The sequence below is a fragment of the Physeter macrocephalus genome, chromosome 19, assembly GCF_002837175.3.
Source record: "Physeter macrocephalus isolate SW-GA chromosome 19, ASM283717v5, whole genome shotgun sequence".
NCBI lineage: Eukaryota > Metazoa > Chordata > Mammalia > Artiodactyla > Physeteridae > Physeter > Physeter macrocephalus.
The window spans coordinates 9,346,362-9,359,688 of record NC_041232.1 but is presented as its reverse complement, the minus strand read 5'-3'; the positions used below and the strand labels follow the sequence as shown (position 1 = coordinate 9,359,688).

At 53.8% G+C, this 13,327-nt stretch overlaps 2 protein-coding genes across 5 annotated transcripts in view; one reads left to right on the top strand and one right to left on the bottom strand.

The window, feature by feature from the left end:
• The first annotated feature begins 319 nt into the window (after positions 1–319).
• On the top strand, positions 320–6,859 carry FICD (FIC domain protein adenylyltransferase). Of its 3 annotated transcripts, XM_007117654.4 has the most exons (4): positions 320–600; positions 1,079–1,171; positions 2,005–2,362; positions 3,226–6,859. In XM_007117654.4, exons 3-4 carry the CDS (start codon positions 2,062–2,064, stop codon positions 4,299–4,301), a joined length of 1,377 nt encoding a protein of 458 aa, XP_007117716.1. In that variant the 5' UTR covers positions 320–600; positions 1,079–1,171; positions 2,005–2,061; the 3' UTR covers positions 4,302–6,859. The 3 variants fall into 3 exon arrangements, with proteins under 3 accessions (XP_007117716.1, XP_007117718.1, XP_007117717.1); XM_007117656.4 differs by lacking the exon at positions 1,079–1,171; XM_007117655.4 differs by lacking the exon at positions 320–600 and having other exon boundaries at positions 610–1,171.
• A 94-nt stretch (positions 6,860–6,953) lies between these two features.
• Positions 6,954–13,327, bottom strand: part of SART3 (spliceosome associated factor 3, U4/U6 recycling protein) — a 32,763-nt gene continuing 26,389 nt past the window's right edge. For both annotated transcript variants that reach the window (XM_007117657.4, XM_007117658.3), the window contains exons 14-19: positions 13,157–13,233; positions 12,391–12,559; positions 10,292–10,734; positions 9,602–9,754; positions 8,576–8,766; positions 6,954–7,896 (exon numbers count right to left, since the gene is read on the bottom strand). In XM_007117657.4, coding sequence (XP_007117719.3) covers positions 7,734–7,896; positions 8,576–8,766; positions 9,602–9,754; positions 10,292–10,734; positions 12,391–12,559; positions 13,157–13,233 — 1,196 coding nt within the window. In that variant the 3' untranslated portion in view covers positions 6,954–7,733. The remainder of the gene's footprint in view (positions 7,897–8,575; positions 8,767–9,601; positions 9,755–10,291; positions 10,735–12,390; positions 12,560–13,156; positions 13,234–13,327) is intronic.

Below are 13,327 nucleotides of genomic sequence, written 5' to 3'. Positions count from 1 at the left end.
GTAAATTTAAAAGTCAGGAGGAAAAGAAGGTGAGAGACGGGGGAAGAGGGCAACCCTGGTAGCACAGAGAGGAGGCTGAGAACGCGGGGTGTTAAGTCAGACTAACAGGGTGGACAGGTGTAAACCATCAGCATTCTCACTTTACAGCTAAGGAAACTGAGGCCCAGGGGACGGCGAGAGGGGCCCGCGGAAGGAAGAAACTTAAGGTAAAGGCAATCGGAACTTCGAGTTTCCAGAGCGCCCCAAAACCGCACAGGCGGGGGTTTTCCGCACCTGGGGCTCCCGCTTGTCGCTCAGGCCCCGCCCCTCCTATTGCTTATTGGTCCTTTCGGGCACGAGACCAATACAGGAGTCAGCCAATGGGAGTGGCCCACGGCGCGTCTTTCCCGGGAAAGCGGAGGCAGAGCGGGAACCCGGAAATGCGAGGCGCAGACAAATTGAGGAAGCCAATACGCTGCGAAGAGGATGGCGGGCCGACCAATGGAGAGTCGCCGAGGGCGGGGCCACGGGCTGACGGCAAAGGTCCCCGGAGCCGGCGGCCAGAGGAGACAGCGAGTGCTGAGAAGGCGACAGCAGAGCAGGGCCAGGTAGTGGCGCGAGGTGAGGAGGGGGTGAACCGGGAAGGGTGCAGCGGGGCAGCGAGCCCTGGGTGGGGTTCGGAAAGGGGCGGCTCCTCAGAATGACCTTAGTCCAGTGTCCTCGCCTCTTGGACCCTGTTTCCCCCTTCCTAGCTAGTGAGGGCTGAGAGATTCGTGCCCCCAGAACGCACGTCCTCCTCGGGGAACTCCAGCCTTGCCGAGGAGCCCGCGCCGACCACCTGGACGAAGCAGTGACCCACACCCTCTTCCGTACATCCCCATTAGAGCTCGTACCAAGCCTTTTCAGATGCTCTGTATCAACCAGCCAGGCTCCCCCAGAAACCTTATCAGTCAGTTCTGGGTCTTGGTCCAGTACCAGGAGCAGACGGGATCGGGTGCTTGGGCCCTGGTTATGAAGAGAATAGAGGTGAAGACTTGGGTACTCTGGACCCAGACGCACTGGGAACTCGTTCCCGAATGCCTCTGTTTATCCCCTGTAGGTTGTCTGGGAATTGACTTGCTCTCTGTGCATCAGTTCCTCTCGTCTATAAAGTGGAGCCTAGGGGCAGCTTTCCTCCGTGAGGTGGTGAGGGGTAAGTGAGATAAGGCACTGCTAGCACTCAGCTCAATGCCCAGCTTACTGTTCGTATGATGGTGCTTGCAGACCCGATCCCGCCACTCCCACCGCCAGCCCCAAGCTCCTGCTCACTGTCACGGAAGGCAAGTGGTCAGCCCCTCTGGCCCACAACCTGAGTTCCTCCTGAGATGCTCAGACTGCCCAAACTCTAAGCGGGATGCATCCTGGACAGGCCAGGAAAAGGCCAGAGCGGGGAACAGCACTGTGGCTGATACCAGGGAGAGGGCAGGAAGAGCTGACTGCTGCGCAGGTGGCAGTAAATCAGGCCTCCAAACAGTTGTACTTACCAAAGAATGAGCCTCAGAACTACCTTAGCTGTTCCGGACGTGTGTGTTATGTGTCTAGGGCACCCAGTGTCTGGGGTCAGAGGCCACAGAGATTTATGCTCAAGTGGGGAGGCTTTTGAGCCATGGGTTCCTGAACCCAAGACCGTCACTTGCTCACTGGGTGACTCTGGGCAAGGGCCTTCACCTCTCTGAGCCGGTCTCCGCTGGAGAATGGGGCAGCCTCAGCTCCTGCTGAAGACTGCACAAGGGTACGTGTGAGGTCCTTAGGGTTTAGCACAGGGTCTGGCACGCAGTAGGTGTTTAATAGCAGTTGGGTGGTGGCAGCACTGCTTTTCTCAGTCACACCGCCCTGGAGGCGGCACCTAATCCTTGCCTCACCCCCACCCCCTGCTCACAGTGAATTAAGACCCGTGGGGTCTCCAAGCCTCCCCTGACGCCAGAAATGTGTCATCAGGGTATCGGTTCCCCTGCTTCACCTCCTGCAACTCCTGGTTCCTTGCAGATCCTGCTCTCTCCCAGGCCACTGTGGACATGTGCAAGGGCCCCCCACCGGGTCCAGATGACACTCATGTCGATGGCTTCAGTGATGGCGGTGACTGAACCAAAATGGGTCTCAGTCTGGGGCCGCTTCCTGTGGCTGATACTGCTGAGCATGGTGCTGGGCTCCCTGCTGGCCCTGCTGCTGCCGCTGGGGGCCATGGAGGAGCAGTGTCTGGCTGTGCTCAAAGGCTTCTACCTGCTCAGGAGCCGGTTGGACAGGGCCCAGCCTGCCATCACCAAGTGCACCAGCCCATCCACGGAGCTCAGTGTCACCTCCAGGGATGCAGCACCGCTGGTGGTCAAGACCAAGGCGTCTCCAGGTAAGACTGGCCATCTTGCCTCGACGCTCGTTAATCCCATAGGTATTTAGAGGGCCAGCTATGTCGTGTGTGCGGGGCACAGGGTCAGCCCTGAGCTCCTAGCTAGACAAGGTGATAGGTGGCTGAGATACATGTGGTGATATGGAAGCAGAGGGAGCCGTAGGAGCACACTAGGAAGGCTCCCTGGAGGAGGGGATGTCTGAGGAGAGACCCAAGGGAAAAGGTTTGAGGGGAGAGTGTTCCAGGCAGACCACAGGGTAGGAGAGCCCTGGGCACTTGAGGAACTAAAAGAAGTCTAGGAGGTGTGGCTGGCACTGAAGGTGGGAGGGCCAGCAGAAAAGGGCCAGAGGTACAGCAGGGTCCAGTTGAAAACCATTAGATTAAAAGAATTTTTAAAAGGCCCAGGGATGAGGAGGCCCCCAGGGTCTAGCAGCAGTGAGGAGCCTTTCACAGCCAGGGCCTAAAGGGGCAGGGGTGGGGGCAGGCACCCGGGACCCGCACCTCCAGAAGGAATCACCAGCGCGGCTGCGAGCTGGAGCAGTGGTAGGGGAGGGCCGCCTGACAGGAGCTGCGGCCGTAGGAGAACACAGCCGCTCGACGGCGGCAGGTCAGGGGGCCGGGGAGCCCGCTGCTGCCCCCACGGTAGAGAATGGCTCTGGGGCTGAGTGGACAGCGTCCAGCACAGGGCCCTACCGGGCCGGAGGGAACAGACGCGTCTGCACATACAGGTATGCGGAAGGGCATGTACAGCATGGCTGGATCGAGCCCCCTGAGGCCATGGAGGAGACCAGCTGTCAGGGGTGACGCCTCCCCTGAACGTCCTCTGCCCCTCCCTGACCCACACCTCTTTGGCTCTTTTCTAGCCAGCAAGTTAGAAGCCAAAGCAGCTTTGAACCAAGCCCTGGAAATGAAACGCCAGGGCAAGCGGGAGAAAGCCCACAAGCTCTTCCTACACGCCCTCAACATGGACCCGGGCTTCGTGGACGCGCTCAACGAGTTCGGCATCTTCTCAGAAGAGGACAGGGACATCATCCAGGCTGACTACCTGTACACCAGAGCACTGACCATAGCACCCCACCACAAGAAGGCGCTGGTCAACCGCGACCGCACGCTGCCGCTGGTGGAGGAGATCGACCAGCGGTACTTCAGCATCATCGACAGCAAAGTGAAGAAGGTCATGTCCATCCCCAAGGGCAACTCGGCACTGCGCCGGGTCATGGAGGAGACGTACTACCACCACATCTACCACACAGTGGCCATCGAGGGCAACACTCTCACCCTCTCAGAGATCAGGCACATCCTGGAGACCCGCTACGCAGTGCCGGGGAAGAGCCTGGAGGAGCAGAATGAGGTCATCGGCATGCACGCGGCCATGAAGTACGTCAACACGACGCTGCTCTCCCGCATCGGCTCCGTCAGCATCGGCGACGTGCTGGAGATCCACCGGCGGGTGCTGGGCTACGTGGATCCCGTGGAAGCCGGACGCTTTCGCACGACCCAGGTCCTGGTGGGCCACCACGTCCCGCCCCACCCTCAGGAGGTGGAGAAGCAGATGCAGGAGTTCATACAGTGGCTCAACTCGGAGGACGCCATGAACCTGCACCCGGTGGAGTTTGCGGCCCTGGCCCACTATAAACTCGTCTACATCCACCCCTTCATCGACGGCAACGGCAGGACCTCGCGCCTGCTCATGAACCTCATCCTCATGCAGGCGGGCTACCCGCCCATCACCATCCGCAAGGAGCAGAGGTCCGAGTACTACCACGTGCTGGAGGTGGCCAATGAGGGCGACGTGAGGCCGTTCATCCGCTTCATTGCCAAGTGCACGGAGACCACCCTGGACACCCTGCTCTTTGCCACCACGGAGTACCCTGTGGCACTGCCAGAGGCCAGACCCAACCACTCTAGGTTCAAGGAGACGCTCCCTGTGAAGCCCTAACGCTCTAAATCCTCCCTTGGTGGCAAAGGATGTCCCGGGGGCGGGGGCAGGGGGGGAGTAAATCCAAGAAACTCAGCACTTCTAGAAACCTAGTCATCTCCCAGAGCAAAAGGAGATGAGTAAGGAACTTAAACATTCTTTACCTCCAAATGCTTCTTTAAAGAAGAAAACTAAATTATTAAGCCTTGTCCCCAAGATAACTTATAATTGAGCCCAGTTATTTATTTATTTCCCTCTGAGCTGGTAAATGTGTGCTGTCAGCTGTCTGTGCTGGTGGCCCCGATCCTTGGGGTGGCCCCAGCAGGCTTTGGGGGCATCAGTGCTCCTTGTGTGACCAGAACACAGGTTCTGGAGCAGAATCTGCACCGAGGTGGGGGAGCTGTGGGATGAGGTCCGGAGGAGTAACTCCTTGCAGCCCTTTCTGGAACCGGCCGCGAGGGTCTGTGACTACCTGAGAGAAGTCCACACGGCTGAGGAGAACCCGGTCGCAGTTCTGAGAAGTGACTGAAAGCTTCCTTTCGTACAGGTGTTGGCTCCCCTACCAAGAGGTTAGTGTTGTGACTAATCCTTACCGGAAGAGCAAATTTCTGAGATATGAAATGAACGTTTACAATATATCTAGATAGATAACCTCGCTTATTTCAAGGAAGATTCTTTGAGCCATAGTTTGCAAACGCCGGTACCAGAGGCTGTTATTTTGCCACATCGACCGTTTCTCTAATTAAGAACAGGGGCATGGCTATCCTGGGTTCTTTGTATTGATGTTTCTCACATTTGCAGCAATTCAGACCACATGTTTCAATCTAAAGGTTCTTCTGGGTTTGTCACCTAACAAACAATTAAATCCTGCTGCAAATCAGGCATTAGGACACATCTGAAGACAGACGCCTAGTCAGTAGCCAACAAGCATTTGTGAGGAGTCAAGAGCGCCAGTTCACAGGAGCCGAGAAACACCTTTGACCGCAGCCAGGATGCGTCCCTTTAATCCACTCACCTGCCCCACAGCCACTGTCCCCTCGGGGGGAAGCAGAGCAGATTGCCTTGGAGGGGCCTTATGTTCCTAGCAACTTGTTAAAAGATAAAATGTTACAGGTAACAAAGCCAGGTTTCCAAGTTGGCTGCTGCTGTTTAGTCTGAACGGAGCACGGAGTAATTTTCTGAAAGATTAGTAAGTGAAAATGGCCCCAAGTGATAGTTATTCAAACCTTGATGAAAAATATTTTTGTATTTGTATGCTGTCATAAGGTATTTCTTAAACCTTAACTCTTCTAATCGTCTTGCTCTTTATAAGCACACCAAGGAAGCCTGACAGACGTGCTTGCTTTGTACTAGAGGGAGAAAATTTGCACTTTAGCTATGTGAAGGGTATTATTTTAACAAATTACTAATAAAGTATTTTGTTACATAAATGCCTGAGACTTTGCTACCTTATTCAAGAGATGATGTTCCCATCCATCTATCCTAAGGGGGAAGGAGGGATTCCTTCGGAACTTTAGCCCTATTCTTTATATTGTTCTGGGAGAAAAACAGATCCAAGATGGAATTATTCCACCAAGACAGAACTGGTTGGTTATGTTGACAGGGATGTATCGCTGACCTTGCGCTAAGACACGAGCAGCTGAAACGGTTTTCATGTATCTTTACCACACGCCCCTGTGGACATCTGAGAGGGTGAAGTGAGGGCAGAGGATTGGCAAAAGCAAGAGAACAAAACCTTTACCACCACATGACCTGGATTGCTAAGGAAAGGTCCATGGCCCCTTGGTTCCAGACTGACCCACATCCTCTCACCCACGGAACGGGCCTCTCTGCAGGGAAGTGGCTAGCCGGCCATCCCAGAGAACACCGGTTCTTCTGACTGCTCCACAGCCGCTGCTTGAATTCAAAAACACCTAACAACAAACGTTCTGTGCAGAAGATAAAGATGAGGTACAGAGAACCTATCAATTAAAAAACTTATTTACAAAACAACAGGAAATTGGAGATTTGCCTGGATGGTTGATAACATTAAGGTATTACTGCTAATGTTTCTAGAAATGATAAAACCACGGCCCTCAAGTCCTTAGAGATACATGCTACAGTATTATTGGGTGAGCACTAATGATGTCTGGGATATCCCTCCAGAACACCGGATACAAGAGGGGCAGGAGGTGGAGATGAAGACGGGCTACGAGCTGAGCAATGCTGAAGCTCGATGACAGGCACCCGGGGCTTAGTTTACTATTCTGTCTACTTATCTGTTTCAAATGGTCCATTAAAAATGTTAAGTTAAAAAATATAGGAAAGCCTGAATGATGCATAAAACTTTTGGAAACAGATAAATGAGCTGATTTTCATGACACAGAAAAGAATTCCGATTTTTTTCCCCAGAGTGCCTTTTATAAAGTCAGTTTCCCTACTGAACTGCCAATGTCACTTTCAAAGCAATAAATACTGGATAAAAGATGTGGGTAAAAAAGCTTGAAAGCTGTAAGCGCCAAACTGCTGTAAACTGAAGTTTAAAACCGAAGATATCACAGCAGAAATGGTTTAAATCAAAGTGCCAAGCAGATTTGACTTACAAAAGTTCTATTTACACACCCATTAGGTAAACCAAGGTACACCCATTTCAAAATACATATTTGAATGCACATCTGAGTACCTTTCAACAAGTTTTTAAGAGAACTTCAGTTTAATAAACAAAGCTAAATGGGGAGAATTTAAGTTTGCACTTGACAATGCTATTTAAACAAAACCAAAAGGCTGAAACTCAATATTTAGACAAAGAACACAGTTCACTAGTCACTAGGCAAAGAAAAACGTCCATAGCAGATGGCGCACAGAATTCCTATACAAAACAAATGTCACAAGTATTTTGCTTTTAGGAAACAAAACAGTGGGTTGACGTGTCATTTACAAATACGTAATATAAAAAACGCACAGCCCCCGTGAACAAAGGCCCATCAGATGTTTTTTATGTGATGCCCCTTGCCCCCACCCCTTTACTAAAATAGGCCATTCTGGTGAATTACTAACATCTGCCATTTTGTCTTTTAAAAATTAAAAGAGTGACGGGCACATGTGCTGTGCAGGGTATAAGAGAAGTGTCTTATAAAAAGGGGACCAGAGGTGGCCAAAAATATTTGGACAAGGGGGTCTCAAAATGGTGTGTTCACGTTTCACTTCTGTTTCTCACTCTTTAAGACACATCTTAGGAAACTGTGCCCTGCGCCCAGCCTGTGGAGTGACCGTTTTCGTCCTCTCGCCCTCAATATGAGGGAGCACTTAAAGCCTCTTTTTTCCTTGGACACCCTTTTCCCGTCCTACCTAAACCAGAGCGAGCGTGTGGCCACGGGCGCTGCACTGGGTCCTGCACAGCCAGGGCGCAGCTGGGCACCAGGCGTCTTCCCGGCCAGCGTCAAGTAAGGCATTTCCCTTCTCGCACAGTCCCACTCACTTTCTCAGAAGCAACTTGGCAAAGTCGGCATTGGACATCTTGGGTACCTCGGTGGCCACCGGCGGTGGGGCAGGGCCATTCTCAGCCTGGGCCGCGGTGGCGCTTGGGCGTTGCAGGGCGCGGGGTAGCAGAGAGAGCTGGGTCCTCCCCTTCCCCCGCCTGGAAGAGCAAACAATGCACGGACCTTCTGAGGCAACAATTGATGAAAATAAGCCAGGACGGTCTTAGATCAATCACCCCAAGGTAAAAGGTGAAAAACAAAACACAAGAAGGGTAATAAGACGAGCCCTGTTCTCCCCGACCTCGGCTATTAGGTAAAAATCACTTTAACCAACTTTGCCTTTTCCACAATTTTGGCCAGGGCCACGCCTGTGTAATACCGTCACACATAGGGTGGATAAAAATGGCTGTAAACTTGCAGACCTCACCAAATAACCTCGCACCCTGCTGCCTCATCCCTGTCGGGTGAGAACAGAACTTCTATCTGGATTACAGGTGGAGATACAGATTAGCACAGCAAGGACATGGCTGTCAGGTTTGGAACCTACACGTGGACTCACCTGCCAAAGGAGACTTCAACGTAATCACTGTCTTAAAAAAAATAATAAAATAAATAAATAAATCACCGGCGTAAAGCAGCGAACACGAGAGAGGGTGCCACTTCCAGACTGGCCCTCAGCGTGGACTTGCTGCAGACACCCTGCCCTGGGAACGAGCGTGAGCGCCCCAGGGACGCCAGGCCCTGACCTTCCGTCTGAACTCACTGCGCTGACGGGAATCTCGGTCACCGTGGTGCAGGCCAGGACGAAGTCTGCACCAACGAGCACACAACACTTACGCTCCGTAGATCTGCCGCGGCACCATGGCGCCCCCCGGGGCTTTCCTTGCCTCTGGCTTCTCCGGAGCCTTCCTCTGAGGCGGGTTGCTGATAGCCACCTTGATGACGTTCTCTTTGATAGTCATGCCGTCCATCTTCAGGACGGCCTGAGACGCCTGGGATTCGTTTTCATACTCCACGTAGGCCAGGCCCTGAAAGTGTGCAAAAGCCCGGCCAGGTGAGTGCTGCAGGGCACAACCTCCTCCGAGGTCCACTGGCCAGTTCAGGGCGGGCCCCTGACGCTCGCGTTCCCTCCCCACCACCGCCATCCTTTGTCTATAGGTCTCACAGCCCTAGTCTCCCTCCCTATTTCTGCAACTGACTAACCTGAGATAACTTTTTAAGTTTAATGCATCTTGTGCTTGCTCCAGCCAAAAAAAGAAAGGAAGGAGAGAGATGGACCAGCATAAATCTAGCAAATGGATGAGGTGTCCTGGACACAGGTGAGCCCCAATGTCCCTGGGCCTGGGGGCGCCCTTATTCATATTCTTCAACTCTCGATTACCTTGGATAAACGGGATGGGGGTTGAGAGGTCAACCAAACTCTCCTTAAACAACTACTCAAAACGTGGTCAAGGATTTCACAAGAGACTGAGGGGACCAGAGAAGGGGAGGACGTTGTAAGGGGGAAGCCAGTGCAGGGACCTGGGGAGATGGCCAGAGGCCTAGTAAAAAGAGGGGTCCGGGCAGGAGGGAGGAGACCACAAAGGGGGGCACCTCACCCCAAGGCCCCACAGCCTGGGAGCTGCACTGGAGCCCCTGCTAATTCGTGGTAGTTTTTCTTCAAACACCCTATTCTTTTTAGTACAATGAGCCACATACAGGTTCATCTGACTCCAAATGGAAAAAGAACCTAGCGCACCTATCCTGTTAACTTCTCGTCTGCTTCCTAGTAGACAGATCAGAACCCACTCTAGAACCAAGTAACCTCTGAACAGAGGCTCGCCCAGACTCCGGGAGGCGACTGCCATCTGCTCAGACGCTGACCTTGGGTTTGCCAGCCCGGTTGGTGACCAGCCGGATGTCCTTCACAGTGCCGTGGGCCTTGCAGATCTCTTCTAGTTCCTCTTTCGTGCAAGAGAATGGCAGGCCCGAGATGAACAGCTTGTGTTTCTCCAGGGCAGTGCTGTACCTGAACACCTACAGGGAGGAGTGGGGAGAGGAAATCATGACCCGAGGCCCAACCCAGCTCCCCACAACGCGGGGTCAGGCCTCATCCACAGGCCTGGCCCAGCCACAGCCCAGAGCCAGCTCCGGGTGCCGGGAACTGTTAATTCGTCCTGGGCAAGTCACTCAACTTCTCGAAGCTTCCACTTCCTCCTCTGTAAAATGGCAAGTGAAGCCACTTTTCTCAGAGCCTGGGTGACGACCCAATGAGGTAACATACAGAACACTTGGCACAGTCCCTTGTCACTCCTAACCATCCAACGGCAAGCAGCCATCACACAGTTCCTAACTGTACCGTCCTCTGTCAAGTAATGCCGGCTCGAAGTGACCCAGCCCCGAGTTGAGACCTCAGCGAACCAGCTCAGAACAGAACTGACCCGGTTAACGCAGAAGTTTCGTTCTTAACAAATGTTCCACGTGTATTCTAAATATGAGTTGCTGCAGGAAAAGAGCGCTTACCCTGTCCTACCACAACCCTACGTAAAGGCGTGCTTTATTCCACAAACCAACCTTGAAGTCTGGGTTTTTGCTCTTGTCCACACAGGGGGAGACAAACATTGGCCGCCCCTCAACGGTCTGCCGATCCAGCTCCAGGGCCCGCAGGGCCACCGCCTCCTCTTTAAACTCCACGTAGCAGTAGCCCCGGAAGTCGCCGCGGTTGCTGAAGATGGGGCGGACCTCGACCACATCCCCACAGGCCTCGAAGAGCGGCCGGAGCACGGCGGCAGGCTCCTGCAGGCCGTAGGGCAGGTTGCTGACGAAGACGGTGACGCCGTCCTTGCCGCTGTCGCGCGGCACCTTGGGCGCACCCCTCCTCCGGGCGGCCGCCCGCTGCCCCTTCTGCTCAGAGGGAGGCTCCGCGGCCGCAGGGGCGCTGCTCCCGGAGAGGCCCGGCTCGGCGTCCCCAGCAGGAGGAACGCTGTTCTCCACCCTCCTGCGCTTGGAAGGCTGCTCTACAGTAGGTCGGGAGAAAAGCAGTGATGATTAGTTAACTGCCCCTTCCTGTCGGTGAGCTGTGCGAGGGGAACGGCTGGCAGGGAAAGGGCTCTTCCCCCTATACGCGCCCCCACCCCGCCCTCGGCCAGGTCTCTCTTGACCCACCCGACTCATCCCACTCCTTTCCGGGCCCCAGTTACATTCACGTGCGGGGATGAACTCAGGTGCAAGTGATAACCTAATTCCTCATCGGCCACGCTTAATCATATGAGAGGTCAGTGGGTCTCCAAGTTGGGCTGGCAAATCCCAAGGACCCCCATCCTAGACAGCCCAGGGCAGCGAGGGGAGGACAGAGCCTGGGGACCGCGTGTAAACAAGCACCTCCGGTGACACTGAAGTATGTGCTCCCCGGGCCACCCCTGGAAGCAGTACAAAGTGCTACAGTTCCGACCCACATTCACGATTGTCTCGTGTCCTTCAACAGAACAACATTCTACTCCAACCCGCTCTTCCCACTGCCTCCAGGGGGACAATACTGAAACCCAACTGGTGAGGGCCCCCTGCTTCCAGACCTTCCCATCAGTTTCCCACTGCCTTCCCGATGGAGCCTGACCGTGGCACGCCCCCACCAGGGTGCCCTGACTGGGCCTGCTGGCCTGCCTGCTGCCCCAGCCTCACCCACCCCAGCACCTGGCCCTCTGCCATGCATCAGGGCCCAAAGCCAGACACTTGCTGCGCGGAGAAAATGCCAGGCTGTTCTGTGCCCTGCGCTTTGCTGACCCTAGCTGGCTGGCCCCTTCCCTTCTTTCTCACTTGACAGTCACTCACTCCTCCCCCAGATGCCAAGGTGCAGCGTCACTTCCCCACGAAGTCTTTCCTGCAGACCACTGACCCCCTAGTGCTTTCCCTGGCCTCCACCATGATTCACACCTACCTCTCCCCGAGTCCCTATTACACGTCACTGCAGTCACAGGTCCCGTTTGCCTTCCCCTGCTAAACCAGAAGCCCTAAAGCGCAGTGAGCTACCCACGGTCATTTCTGAAGGCCCCAAAAAGACTCGGGGATTAATTCTTGGTCAACTGAACAATGACTCCATTACTATTTCCCTCTGGCTGACAACTCTGAACTAGAAAAATGTTTAGAGTCCTTTAGTGTCTACAGACAATTCTTTACCTTGACTGATTTTGCTGAAACAAATCTGACCCACACCTGCCCACGCCTGAAACGGCAGGGGTGACAGAAACACTGGCTGGAAAAGTCTACCTGTCAAAACCATCAGGTGGGGACAAGTAAGGCTGGTGTCACTGCAGGGTGCCAGGGCCTGAGGATAAGGCAGCGTCCATGCTCGGGGAGTGATGGGACAGGGTGGGGTGTCGGAGCCCACGGAGGGAGAGGAGGCACCACTCAGGAAGGGGGCGGTGGTGTCAGCAACAGGATAGGGAGCGAAGCCCAGGGCGTATGGGCAGGGGTGTGTCTACACGGGGTGGTGCCTGGCACAGGGCCTTGGAGTCAAGCCGGGGAAGAGGGCACCCACGTAGAGGGCAGGCAGGGACAGGGAGGATGGTGGGCACCTCGCAAGCAACTTATTCTCAAATGCAAGAAAGTTCTCTGTGCTGCTTTGCGCCCTGTCTGGAGCTCTGGGACGTCCCAGGTGAAGTCCTACCAGGCCTTACCTTCCTCATCGTCGCCCCACTCTTTCTCATCATCCTCATCAGCTTTGCTCTTGTCCGAGCCTCTGGTCTTCTTCTTCTTTTTCAACGCTTTCTTCTCTGCCCGGGCCCTCTTCCGTTGTTCAACCTTTTCTTCCTCTTGCTGGGCGAGGGCTGCTTCCTTCTCCGCAGCCTGGAAAATCGGGATATGATGCATCACTGGATGCGGCGATTACATGAAGTCTACTGACTCGTGATGGAAGAGGTGGGAGCACAGGGAGGATGGCCACCACCCGGGAGAAGGGAGGAAACCAGGAAGAGGACGAGGAGGGCGGCTGCTCCCAGTCTCCCCAGCTGAGCCCCAGCCTCTTCAGGCTTCTTGGGAGCCGCATCTCAAGTCTACGGTATGTCTCACAAGATCCCCATGAATGACTCACCAAAAGAAAGAAAAAAAATCTATAAAACTGAGGCCCTGATTTATTTGGGGGTGTTCATGCTCCAATCGCCAGGCTAAGTACATCAGGCTCCCCTTTTAGCTTCTTCGTCTATTCCAATAACCTTTAGGGCCAAAATTCCTGTTTTGGATTTGTATCTATCGTTGGGGCTAAAGTTTTAAGCCGATCTAAAAAGATGACAGGCTTAAATGTTGATTCAAACATTTCATAGTTAATACTTTGAGTAAAAGACATTTCTCAGGACGACCCCAAAGTTCTGACAAGGAACATTCATACCAAACACAGTCAAAATAGTTTTCAGAGGTTCAAAGACTTGAAATAAAGAGCATCATTACCTTAATTCTCTGCTCGTTAACGCGAGCCAGTCGAGTTTCGGTTTTCTGAACGGCTATATCCCAATCTTCTAAAGTACCTTGAGAGGAGGAGAAGCAAACTTTCACTTCTTCAGATTTTGAAGGATATAAAATTTTCTTAGTGTCCCGCACCTCCAGAAGAAAGCTCTTCCA